The 14011-nt window shown below is 36.9% G+C and overlaps 2 protein-coding genes across 3 annotated transcripts in view; one reads left to right on the top strand and one right to left on the bottom strand.

Annotated features, from left to right (window-relative positions):
• Positions 1 to 1159: 1159 nt before the first annotated feature.
• LOC116171402 (facilitated trehalose transporter Tret1-like) overlaps positions 1160 to 14011 on the top strand; it is a 51299-nt gene continuing 38447 nt past the window's right edge. Inside the window, exon 1 of the mRNA XM_031488227.1 lies at positions 1160 to 1250. The gene's annotated coding sequence lies outside the window, so the exon portion shown is untranslated. The remainder of the gene's footprint in view (positions 1251 to 14011) is intronic.
• Positions 7014 to 11416, bottom strand: LOC116171406 (facilitated trehalose transporter Tret1-like). 2 transcript variants are annotated; one of them, XR_004145445.1, is made up of 5 exons: positions 10756 to 11416; positions 10459 to 10704; positions 10210 to 10412; positions 8650 to 10139; positions 7014 to 8601 (listed from the first exon to the last, which is right to left on the bottom strand). XR_004145445.1 is itself a non-coding variant. In XM_031488235.1 (4 exons), the coding sequence occupies exons 2-4, from the start codon at positions 10664 to 10666 to the stop codon at positions 9006 to 9008; spliced, it is 1545 nt and encodes a 514-aa protein (XP_031344095.1). In that variant the 5' UTR covers positions 10667 to 10704; positions 10756 to 11416; the 3' UTR covers positions 7014 to 9005. The 2 variants fall into 2 exon arrangements, 1 of the variants encoding a protein (XP_031344095.1); XM_031488235.1 differs by having other exon boundaries at positions 7014 to 10139.

Here is a 14011-nt window from a genome sequence, read left to right as displayed (position 1 = left end):
TTCATACTATTTTTTCTATTTCGGTGCTTTAATTTAATTAAAAAAATCATTATCAGAAACTATAGGGAACATTAGAACTAACATGTTTTATGTTGGGAACACTTTTTATGCCGTTAAGTTTTAGGTTGGCAGCGTAGTAAGACTGACATTTTGAAGTTCAAACATGGAAGTACCCAACGCAGTACCTACATATATATAAGAGAAGTATATGGATAAACGAGTGGACACGCCTATCGCCAACGTTAGTGGATGGAAATATACTTCTGTCATTAGTTGGGAACTAGGCGCTAATGCGCTTGCGTGTTATTATGTAGTGTTATTTACCAAGCATTTACTCCAGTTTGACATAACGGATTGAGGTTAAATTGTTTGTTTAGTTTATGAGTTATTGAACTTTTGTTTAATTTTAATAGTAAAGAAGCCTTTCATAGTTATATAAATCAGTATACGTAAGTGATACACAATAATTGTAAAGGAATACCTAATGTTTGGCAATTTTAGTGTGTTCATTACTTAGAAATAAAGAAATGCAGGTACTTGTGGGGAAAGTGGATTCTTCGGTTTCATGGCACAAGTAAGTTACAATGCAATTATCTGCAATCAATTCATTTATGCCATTGGTACTTGTTATTAGATTCCCAAGTGAAAAAAGCAACAAGAATCGGTGACTGCAAGCATGTGAACTATCGGAATTCGATGATGTAAAAACAAGGTTGTGTTCTCGTCATTTTAACCGCTATGACTGCATTGATTTGGATGCACGCAAGCATGATGGGGGCACGAAGTTATATGGGGGTCACTTAACACCTAAAAGATTTCCAACTCGACAATCCCAGCAAACCTGTTACAGCAGTGTTATATACCTTTGGTGTAACAGTGTTATAAAACAGTTGTTACATTACACATACATAACAACAATATAACAAATTAATTCCTAGTTATATAACCTAGTTATATAGCAATTCTTTACAATGTTATATATCATCAATATACCATATATAACATAACAATCATTTGTTACATGCACATTGCAAAAGCATAGCATTGGTGACATTGAATGCGACCGCGCACATTTTATCGTATTTGGTTGGTAGACCGCGGCCGGCGTGACTCGTACTGGTACTTAAGTCATATCAATTGTTTAACTTTTGTGTGTAAGTTTTTGGTTTCAATCGTGTTGAACTCGTTATTTATCTCGGTTGCAAGTTTGTGTGGATAATCGTTCTACTTTTGCAGGTGTTAAAAACGAGGTAGGTAACGTCTAATATTAAATATTATGTAATTATAATTTTGTACATAACCTATATTGTTTTGGTTAACACGAAGTTTTTTGGCGGTTTTTTATGTTTGTTTGTGGCTCTTACACTTCTTAAAACGTGTTATTTTTCAACATGTCGAAAAAAGATGCAGCGCCCCATTTTCATTTATTAAGCAAACGACGACGAAATCAAATCATTAATTTAGAAATTTCAGCATTCAGTGCACAAGGTAGTAAAGTCCAGTTAGATCCAGTTGTTTTGCAAGATCCTAATGAAAAGAATGTTGCACCTAATTGTTCAATTCAACCTGTGAATGATGACATTGTGGAGGATAATCCAAAGCACATGCAAAATGTTATTTTAAATAATGAAATATGTGATGATGTGGATGATATAAACCCTTCTGAAGATGTACCGTTTTCAAGTCCTAAATTGGAAATTTATTCTGACTCCGACGTGCTCTCTGAATCAGAAGTTAACCATTATTCTGAATCTGATCATGAATATACAAATGCTATAGGCGATTCCAAGGGTGATTCTGAAGCTAGTCTCCAAGATGCTCTAGCTCGTTGGACTATAGAAAACAATATCTCCCATGCTGCTGTGAATTCAATGTTGAAGATATTGCACAGGTTTGGTCATTCTAATTTACCTGCCGATGTACGAACATTAATGAAAACACGTAGCGCATCACAGTTTGAAATATGTTCACGTAGCGGTGGCCAATATGTACATTTTGGTATTTTGCCTGGTCTTTTACGGTCAACTGAAGTATATTTTGATAATTTACCAAGTGATTTAAAAATTGACATTAATATTGATGGTCTTCCATTGAGTAAGAGTTCGGGAAGCCAATTTTGGCCAATAATGGCTGCCATCTCTTCTGATAAATTTTATTCAAAACCATTTTTAGTTGGTTGTTATCATGGGAACAATAAACCAAATTAACATGTTAATTTTATTTTAAAATCAGTAAATGTCTTTAATTTAATTGTGTTTCTTTGAACATTGGTAATGTATCACTTTATATTATAGCTGATGCGAACTTATCCAATTTCAAGTTATATTCAAGATATAATCCCTATAGGTATAGGTATATTATTTCAATTGCAATTTAAGTTTCTAAATCGTTACAAAGTTTGCCTTCGAAGTTGAAGGGTGTAACCGTAAACAAACTCCGCTGAGGAAGCTCGAAAGTTCTCCTTGAAAATGCTACAGTTTCCAAGCAGAACGATACGGAGTACCTTGAACCAGAACACACTGGGTGGCACGTGAGCGCTGATTTGAGTTGGCAGTGAAATCATTCAAGTAGGCCATTGACTGCAGGTCCCGAATCCTTGTGTGCCGAAAACAATGTTGAGGGCACAAAAAAGGGAAGATTCAAATTGTCGTCGTCCCTCTCGGTGAAGATGCTAGTAGGGGAATCGAAGCGATATAGTCAACAGGTAAGAAACGTTTCGGCGGCGATTGGTCTTGGGAGGGTGGGCCTCGGCCAGCTAGTATACTTATCTAAAGACATCACAGGATCAGACAATAGTGATAGGAGTCGGCAGGTGGAATGGGGCCAATGTGGTGAATATGAACCTGCATGAAGCGAATAGAAGTCTGGGTGAAGTTTCCGAATGGTGCGTGGTTGTGTTTACATATGGTAATTGCACACAATAATGGTTTAATAAAATTTTAACCCTATTTTCGAGTTATAGGTTATGAAATTTGAAATTGGCGCTACTTAAAAGTAGGCGGAGAGAAGTAAATATTTACTTGGGGAGTTTGCGCATAAATACAGAGTTGAGGACTAAGGAATAGGGCAGCTCTCTTTTATGGCGAACAATTTGCACATTGCAATCATAGGCGGTTATCCATATACTTCTCTTATATATATGCCTACTTGTACCATACTTGTACTAACTAGTAACTGCCAACTTAAGAGATGAGTTACCAAAAAAAACGACTATAATCACTGTCTTTGTACAACTGTTTTCGGCCGAAAACAGTTGTACAAAATCATCATTGTGACACCGAAATAGAAAAAATGACTTTATGAATCAATAAATCATAAAATTAAAATAACGTTAATTACTAGATACAAGATAATTACACTAATCACTCCAGTTAAATTTAATATAAATTAGTTAGCAGTCCTCATGTTTTGCCAACTTAAACTCAATTACTAATAATTGACATCCGGACGCATAATTCCGAATGGCTTAATTTTAATAACTAATGCAGCACATACTTAAATCTGTGACTCCAACTCCAATTTACTAAGTCCGTCCCTGTCCAACGTCTCCCATGTATTAATATCAGACTGCACACAGATTCATATAGCATTATAGCTATTTGCAAATATTATATCTAATTCAATTAAACAATGTTAATTGAAAGGAATTTACCTTAAATAGGTTCGCACTGAATATAATTAACAAAGTCTTTTAAACCGCACAGTTTTACTCAAATGGTGTCAACCACTTGCACCTTTTTTCTTTCAACGGATATCTTTTACTACCCACTCGCTCGCTTTCTTCACAAGTTAAAACTATCCATTCCTTTCGACCCCATATAATAATAATAATAATAATAATAATATGTGTTTATTTCTCAATATAATAACATGATTTACAATAAAAAAAGAAAATTAAACTTGTAAGTAAATCACATTGAGAAATATTAGGGGTCCCATAGACAACATCCGTGGTGAGACCTCCCTCATGTATTGCATATTATATAGCCGCGAAAAGAGAATTAGAGCCAGTCATTTATAATAAGAAAAACAAACAAAATAATAATAAAACTGAAAAGATTACGTATTACATTTACTAGCAATCTTTAAAATTTCAGTAGAGCTGAGAATAAAATAACTTGTAAACTATGATCATAAAATAACTTAAAAATAATTTCAGAGGATCCAAAAAGAAAAGGATATATAAAGCATAAAAAATCATGAGAACTATTTACGAAACCACATAAAAACTAAACCGCAAAACTAAAAAAATCATCCTCATTGTTTTCAGTAGCCAACAATAGTTTTTTAAGTTGCAATAAAAATACATTTTGTTGTCAATTTTAGTAGAAACGAGATTGTAAAGTTGTGCATTACAGGAATAAAATTGTTGAATAGTTAATTTTGAACGAGGAACTGTAGCTGGTAAAGTATGTCTTAGATTATGCTGCTTATCAAAATTGCAAAAGTTATTACTGCTTCTAATATAAAAAAGTTTCAATACCTTGAAAACGTACATATGTCGTAAAGGTAGAATTTTTAACTTTTGAAAAATTGGCCATGAGTGTGTCATTTTACTATTTCTAGTAATTAACCTTATTACGGCTATCTGCAAAATCATTAAAGGGTAAAGAGTGGAAGCATACGTACCGCCAAAGCAGCACAGCCCGTAATCTAACTTAGAACTCACAAGAGCATGATAAATATTTGTTAGAACATTTACTGGACAAACGTTCCTTAGGAAATAAAACTTACGAAGAACACGAAACATTTTTGGGGTATACTTATCAGAATAGTATGGTCTAAACTTAACCGTTGGGTGGATTAAAGCATACTGTGTTTGTCTTTCTTTATGATACTCCTTCCAATAGATCCCAGTCTTCAACTATGTTACTTTTGAGAACATTCAAAAGGTCTGTTCTTGGTGTGATATTCTCGAGACTGATCCCCTCTTCTACAGCTTGTTTAGCCAATTCGTCTACCAGTTCGTTTGCTTGTATACCTGCATGTCCTTTGATCCAGTAAAACGCAACAGTATGCAGAGTTGGACTGGGTCACTGGGTCAACTGGGTCACTAAATTAAACTGGGTCACTGGGTCGCTGGGTCACGTCATACTCTTTTCAGTTAGACCCAGTGACCCAGTTTGACCCAGTGACCCAACTTGACCCAGTTTGATCCAGTGACCCAGTTTGACCCAGTGACCCAGTTTGACCCAGCTACCCAATTTCACCCGGGGACCCAATTCGACCCAGTCACCTAGTTTGATCGAATAACGCAGTTAAGTCAGTGCCCTCGGTTCAAGTGTACAGATTATGAAATAAATGAAATGCTGGTTTGTTGAAAATAATACTCGATTGCTTGACAACTGCCATTTCTGTGATGTTTGCTTTAATACTGTCGTAAAAAACTTTCCATGTCCCGAATTGTATTAGAATAATGTTATTTCTTTGCTTCAGGGCTTACCAGTTTGTTTACAGGTGTTCATTCACATTTAATTTTTTTCTACTAGTTAGCTAGTCCAAATAAATCTTTTGTCTAAATACTTTCATTGACTACTTGACTACAAACTATAAACAAATGCATTTGATTTTTTTAGGTATTAGTTCTCTTGAATGAAATTGGGCTACGTGCTTGTTGCCGAATATTATTGAGGAAGTTTTTTTTAAAACTAAAAGTTATTTGAAATTGTTTTGGATGATACCTAACAATAATTTAATTACTGGGCCACCGGGTCAAGACGGGTCACTGAGTAAAGCTGGGTCAAGATGGGTCACTGGGTCAAGCTGGGTCACCGGGTCAAACTGGGTCACCGGTTCAAGCTGGGTCACTGGGTCAAGCTGGGTCACCGGGTCAAGCTGGGTCACCGGGTCAAGCTGGGTCACCGGGTCGCTGGGTCACCGGGTCACTGGGTCAGTAAACTAACTGGGTCACCAGGTCACTGGGTCACTCTATGCTTGACCCAGTCCAACTCTGAGTCAGTATGTCCTTTCTTTATAATTTTAAAGGCCTCTGTTCTAATAGCTGTAATTAAAGGATGGGTTTGAAAATAATGGGCCCTTTTATTGACAGTGGCCAGGACACTCTTACTATCTGACATTATGGCCAGGTTCTTTGCTGCATTACGGTTATAAAAGTATTTTAATGCTTCTAATATTGCAGTCGCTTCAGCTGTAAATATAGATTTGACCTTTCCAAGAGTAATTAATAACTTTGAATATTTAGTCGATAGCTCGTAAAATGCACATCCAACTCCCACCTTGCTTTTAGAACCGTCTGTGAATATTATCTCCCAACATTTCATCCTCGGTGTTTACAGCTGAAGTAACTGCCATAACGGAATGCTTACAGTCGATCCTTAAACACCCTTCCGACAAATTTCTAATACGCTCAGACTCTACTAAAGTTTCTACTGCAAACAGAAAGCTCCAACCCTTTGGTACAAAAACAAGATCTATCCTTCCAAAAATCAAACAACGCAAAAAACATGTCGAATTCCTCTGGATTCCTAGTCATTGTGGCATAGCTGGTAACGATACAGCAGACCAGCTTGCAAAAAATAGTCCCACCTCTCAGGCCATCGCAATAACTAAGGCCACTACATACGATCTAATGTCACACTCGAAATCTCAAATTGTTAATGAATGGAATAGAAAATGGAACGACAACAACAATACAAATAAACTAAAAGAAATAAAAACTAGTGCCACAGAATGGATTTCATCTTACCGGCCGAATCGAAAAGAGGAAATATCACTCGCCAGACTAAGAATAGGCCATACAAACTTAACCCACGGACACCTTATGGAGAGGACTGAAATAAAAAGATGTGAACAGTGCGACAAAACTCTAAGTGTAAAACACATATTAACGGAGTGCGCAAGTTTACTTATCACCGAACTGTTTTGAACTTACCAAACCTCGGCAGTTGGTGCACCTTTCTTTTTCAAATAAAAAAAAAAAGTTGTCTAAGGTGTTATAAAATAGTTGCGCATCATATCTAAAATCCCCTATATAACTAGGGAAGTACGTTGGCAGACTTCCGACGTAAAGATCGTGATAGGAAGCGTCCGGAATTTCTTGTATCCAAAGAGAAATTTTTAATTCGTGAAGGTAAAGGCTTGCCACGGAAAGCGGAGGAGACTTCTTTTTAGACCAAAAAACCGAGGTTAAATCGTGGGACATAAGCTCTTGTAGTGAGTTGTAAATATTTTCCAGTTTTAAGGAGATTGTTTTCGTAACATATTTTAAAGCCAAATACTTTATTCGAAACTCGGAGTTGACTTCATAGCCCCAATGCAGTGTCTTAAGGCTTTATTTTGAATGACTATGACTCTTTTTAAATTTGGTTTTGATGCTGCTCCATATAAGTGCAAACCATAATCTATTAGACTTCTTGTAAGTGCTTTATAAACCTTTAATGCAGTTGGAAAATCGATTCCCCATCCCACTCTAGTCAATAATCTTAAAATATTCAGAGATTGCTCACATTTTTTAGTTAGCATGTGTATATGTTCCGTCCAACTTAGTTTGTAATCTAATCTGATCCCTATGTAACACTTTTAACGACCTGAAATAGTGTATTATCTAAAACCACAGGGTTCAAATTATATCGCCTTTTCCGTGAAAAGAATACGACTGAAGATTTTTCAATACACATATCCAAACCATTGCTGAAAATCCATTGCTTAACTTTCCGAATGGCGCATTTATTTATGATATAGTAATTGAATGCGTAGCGGGTTAAATATTTAAGGGTGTGTGCGTGCATGGATATGTATGATGTATCCTCTGTATTGAACCTTTGTCTTACCCTCCTTTACAAATTCAAGGTAGAGTGTGTCCTGTGTAATTCCTATAGAGTAAATGAATAAATTACTGAAAATGTTGCTAAATGGGCATAGATCCCGAAATAGCTAAAAAAAAACACGAAACATTTCTTGCTTTAATTTACTAATATACTCCTTCCAAGATAATTTAGTATTAATAATTAACCCCAGGTATTTAATTTTTTTCGGTATTTTCAATTTGCAAACAAGAACAATTTAATCTGTTTGTGCAGTTTAAATCATGAAAGTAACACGGACTTTGGAAGATTATGTTTTCTTTAAGAGAAAAAATTTGGTACTTAGTTAATGTTATTCAATGATTGGCCGTGCTGTTTCTGTTGTTGCACCAAATAATTTTAAACCAATAGTGTTTGATATCGTAATTTAGTTAGTTTGGCAACGTTGTAGTTTTGTAGGCTACACGAAGTTAGTTACTTTTAAGTTGATCGCCATTAGCTATTTTTAGACACACTTTGATGAACGTTGTAAAGTTGTAATTCGATTTAAGCTCAAATAAAGTTAATCCTGAGTATCCGAATTGAGATTTATTGGAAAACACAAACAAATAGTATACCAGCATCTTTTGTTTACACTTCAATTCTGTTTCGCCCCCTGCTAAATTGGTAAGAACCAAGCGTTCTAGATGCGTACGTTTATCGTTAATAATTTGACCGCGCGGCGCCTACTATACGTATAAAATGGTATAGGTATATCCAATTTTTCCCACATATAAAATTTAGAAAAAATTTAAATGCAAAGTGGGCTCCCGTTACACATGCTGAACGCTGAAGGTTCCTGCAAATTCGGAATAGCATGCCTTGATCACTACTAGATATGTCTCACCCCGGATGGTTCATTTTCCTTTTTTGAATACTTTCCTCAGACACTCCGTTTGATTGGATTTTCCTGGTTTTCTTTAAAGCATTATAATTATTGTGTACCTTCCGTAGGATTTGTTAAAATGTCATCGACAACTTCTTCTTAATTTCCCCAACACAGTGACCAAAATATCAAAACAAAATAGTATCAAAAACTGCTAGAAGAGTCAGTAAAGGCATGTAACGTTCCAGACAGATAATCATTTAAGTTCGTCCCAACATGGTTCAAAACTGCATACAAGCCGTAAACAACCCATTTTGTTTCTTTAAAAAAAGCACTGAAAATACAAATAAATTTAAACGTATATTATTTACAAGAAACTAAACGCTACGCCCTTCTAATGACCTGCGGATTTTATTGTCTAATTTAGAAATACCTGAAAAGTGGTTTATAATTTCTTGCAGCGACTTCCCCTCCGTTTCGGGAAGCGCAAAGTACAAGATGAGCCATCCTAAAAAACTAATGAGACCGTAAAACCAATAAACGCCCGGCAAAGTTAACAGGTCTATCATATTTAAAAAAATCTTATTTCCTAAAAATCCAAAAGCGTAAAAACACGCACTTGTCAGTCCGCATCCAACTGCGCGTGTCTCATGGGAATAAATTTCGCCCAACAAAATCCATGGTAGCACCCTTATACCACAATGACTAAAAAAGGACAGCGATACTAGGAATATTAGTGGAACCCACTGATGGTCTGTTACATTAAAATTATCGCTTGCAATATCTTCGCTAATTAAACTTAAATTTTTTACCCTAGTTTGATATCCATAAACACCAATACCGACGTTACAAATTCCTATGCATCCCAAAGACACAAATGTCATAATTCGTTTACCATAGCATTTCACTAATATGATGCTAACTAAACTGCCAAAAAATTGCGCAATCCCCAATCCTAGCGTTGCGTAATACTCATTAATGGGCACGTTCAGGGATGTAAAAATACTGACTGCGTACGTTTGCAAAGTTAAAAACCCCGTAAAGCCGCACAAAAAACAAATAAACGCCACTAAGCCAAATGGCCAAATAAAACTTTTCTGCGCGTACGGCTTTAGATTTACGGTCCTTAGTGTCCTAGATGGTCCCTCGGATATTGTAAATACGTTCGCACTGCCAGTCTGGCTGTAGGTTACATTATGATTTTGACACATCTGCTCGAACTCTTCCCGCACGTTTTCTACTGCAGTCCAGCCTCGTAGCCATGCCAAACTTCTTTTAGCGTCTGCCAATTTATGACGCATAACCAGCCAATGCGGACTTTCAGGTATGAAACATAAGAGGAAAAACGCCACCAATGGAATTGCGCTTGAGACCAAGGCGATGTTCCTCCATGGCAGGACAGTACCCAGAAAAAACTCCACAAGTACTCCACAGACTGACGATAACGTTCCAGTTGCAGAGAGCATTCCTCTGACACGAGGTTGTGTTACTTCCGCCACGTAGGATAGCACCTGAAACATTTTTGTTACACAATTTTCTCCTTCAAGTCATTAATCAGTATGCTACTGATAATACTTATACCGGTGCCTCAATCAGTCCCGATGATAATCCGTACAGAGCCAATGCGAAATATATGTGCCACATTTGATCAGCAAATTTAAAAATCAACCACGCCACCAATAACGGTACGGTCACCACCTGCATAAATCCCTTACGTCCAATTGGCTGTGTGACAACTCCCGATAACGAGCATCCTATTAAGGCGCATATTAAATTTGTGGATCCTAAAATAAAATCCATAATGACCTCGGGCATACGTCGATAACATACCGATCCACGACACTTCTTCGTGGTTCAACTGAAAGTTGGAATCAACTTGTGGATTGGTTAACGCGGGTATCAGTATAGTAGGGTAGGCAGTACTCATTCCTCCCGCAAAAAGAAGCACATTTTTCACACTCACTGCTATCACTTGGGGTAGAACATTGCGTGCGGGAGTGGGTTCTGGGAGCGCACTGTTTCGGTTAAAATCTGCCATTATTTTGATACGTACAGACTTATTGAAACACGTGCATGCTATTAATGATGCTGCATTAGTAATTATTAGTCATTATCCATAATTTGTACCTCGTCAGGTTACGAGATGTCATCCTTGGCCAATGAGCGTTTTTACCTTTTCCAATATTACCAACTTATGTTTACAATTACTGTTGTTTATCGTTTATTAATTATTTATAGGTTGACAAAGTCTTTGGGCACAATCTCACTTCGGGCATAACAAGTTCTTCAACCATTTTGAGTTAAATACGTGCACACTGGTTATTTGTTTGTTATCAAATTATATTAACGGTAGGTAATTGTACAATTTCTATAGACAGGAGACGGAAATTGTAACAGCACGATAAGGCACATATAAACGTTTCGAAATGATATACTAATGTCAGTGATAGTGACAATCGTTAAGTTACCATTAACGAATTGGAATAAAACTAACGAACACAAGTAATTAATTCTCCTCGTGTAGGGGGTGGCGGTAGAATAACCTTACAGCAGAGGCACTACGTGTCGTACAAGGACACTTGACAACGTCCAATCAGCCATGATTCCGGGGCTGAAATTTAGCCGGAGAATGTCGTTAGGGATTTGGCAATATTTTACAGTTCCCGATTTGTACCAAGTTTAGACAATTTCCTCACGTTAGTCTTGGTGCTTTCTGTGGCTTTGTTGCCCTTCTAGCAAGCTCCAGAAGCTCTTGAATGATGATACCTCTTTTGAGTGATTGTAGGGTGTTCTCGAAAGCGGTCAGGGTTGCCGAATCCACTTTCTGGCATACGGTGTGCATCACCATGGGTCCCCACGACTCGGTTTGTACACTGGAAACTGGTCCATGTCGTGTAGTCGCCCCCAAGTTGCGGAATCTGTATCCGTGCGAGCCTCCTTCTTCTCGTGATTATTTTTCACAGAGTAACACCATGATTTGGCGAAGTATCTCTCTTGTCGTTTCGTATTGGACCGTTAATGTGTCAGGTAATTCGCTGCTTACCACAATGTCTTCGTGGGCTTCTTGGATGACGTCCCAGAGCTTGGGAATCTCCACCTTTTTAACTGCCAATAGCTGTCGTAATGTTCTTCCTCCGGGTCTGCCCATGTGTCCTGGATTAGTATCGTAAGCCGATCTAATTTCGTTTGCTGTTTACACTCGCTGGATAGGTGAGATATTTCTTGGCAACCTCGCCCTCCATGTGATCTAACCGTTACTGACGGTATGTTGGCGATTGGGCTTGCGAATGTTTCCAACGCTGTCTCCTTGGATTTTAACTCGGTTACCCCTGGGATCGCCTCCTTGTGGAATGTTGTCCCGCTTGGACTTACCGAAGCTACCGTTGACAGGGTGTTGAGGTACTCCGTGTAGGTTATGACCAATTCACGGGTTTGTTTGTAGAAGTTATTGGTGATGTAATCATGGTCTGGTTGTTGTTGCAGGGCCATGATTTGCGAGGGGCGTTGGTTGAATGTATTCCATTGCTCTTCTAACTCGCTTCTTTTTTGTGGATGATTTGGTCCCTAGCTTCCGGAGGTCTCGGATCCTCCCAGATTCTTTGGTCAGGTTGGAATAGGCCCTCTCCGCGGCTTTTGCGAGTTCGAACTGCTCCGTGGTCAGCTTTTCCATCACCATATCTGTTGATTTTTCGGATACTTCAATTCACTGCATTGGGACCGGAGCCCTTGTGGTAGCGCGGCACCAATTCGTTCGTAGGCTCGAAGGTAGGATAGGTAAATTTTATTTCTCTTTATTTGTCAGTTGGCAACACTGTACTCAAGGCTTATCCGTCATGTATTATGCTTACGCATTAGAGGAGTGGTTCTCTAAGTGGGTGCCGCGGCACCTTGGGCGCCGCAAGCACTTCATAAGGGTGTCGCGAAATTATTAAATATTTACTTAATAAGCTTAAAATTACATAAATTAAAAAATAAATTAAAATAATTATAAAAAATGAATATTAACTTTTCATTACAATGTTTTTTAGTTTCTATTTTATTTATTTCTATGGTTCATAATTCATTAGTCAATCATATTATGCTGGTATTGCATTACATCAGACTTTCTCAATCTTTTAACTTGGGATGCATATAGGGTGGTATGGAGAATCGAAAACGTCATATTTTGGTTTTGATCCGTAACCATCTTCAAGGTTGTTGAGTGTCAAAATTTTAAGTCATAACGGCTTGAAAAATTTTTTTAAAATTTTTTTCTCATACACTGGCCAAAAGGATTAAAAAACTACAAAAAAGTTTATTGCAATTTTTTTGTGAGTTCCTTTGTTTTTGAGAAGTTTTGAATTGAAAAGTTAAACTATTTATTTTATTTTTCTAAATTTCATTTTCCTCTAAAAGTATGCATCAGAGTGAAAAATGTCAATTACAAAAAAGATGTGTCTTGATGAGGTCTACAAAAAAGGATTCTACACTTTTTGCGTCGGGTTCAAAATAAGGGCGCTAGAGGGCATTTGCTAAATGTTGTATTATGGCCAAAGGTAATTGCAATGACTATTAAAAGTAGTCGGAAAGTCAAGTCAGAAGTTTACCTAACAATTAGTTTGAAATGCTTTTGTAAAAACTTCTCATCCGTCTTCTCTTTATTAACTGTAAAAAGGCAAATAATGATAATACTAAGGGTGCCCCGAATTTTGTTTAATAATTTTAGTGTGTCGCCAGACAAAAAAGTTTGAGAAACGCTGCATTAGTGTATTCATTAGACTGTGTAGTGTCTGTATTGTCAGCTAACACCCGTTAGATCCAATTCGATGGGAAAATGTGACCAGGTGTATTTTCACCAATTTTAAATACCATCAAATTTTTGGACTACCTATGTGTTGAAATTTTAAAAAAAGTTTGGGTATGGGTATGGGTTGGTTATGTATGCATGTTATGTATAATTTTTCCTTGGCGTACCGCATGGTTTTATATTGGGTTCCTTTCTATGTTAATTATGGGTTTATGAAGCTCCTGCAATTAATAGTGTCTTTGTATGTGTAATTTTCCAGTCAAATTAAAGCTGAACCAACAAACCAATTTTTCCCTTTTCTTTTCTTTTCCTTCACTATTTGGGATAATTAACATTTACTTTGAAATTACCCTCTAAATAGTTTAATTGTTGGAAATTGAATTACGACTAATTTACCCAAGTACCTTTACACTTTGACTGTGACAAATTAGGTAATAAATAACCCTTGAACTTGGAAGAAAATTTAATTAGGATGGACACCAAATTCAGGAGGTCCTTTGGATTGTAACACACATTAAAAAAACAATCTTTTACACTTTTTTCGACTCCTTGGAGATCTCTTTTTCATAATTTCACTAGTAATACTAATTACCAATC

This window comes from Photinus pyralis, unplaced genomic scaffold (assembly GCF_008802855.1).
Source record: "Photinus pyralis isolate 1611_PpyrPB1 unplaced genomic scaffold, Ppyr1.3 Ppyr1.4_LG5, whole genome shotgun sequence".
Classification (NCBI taxonomy): domain Eukaryota; kingdom Metazoa; phylum Arthropoda; class Insecta; order Coleoptera; family Lampyridae; genus Photinus; species Photinus pyralis.
This window is presented reverse-complemented; position numbering and strand designations above follow the sequence as displayed.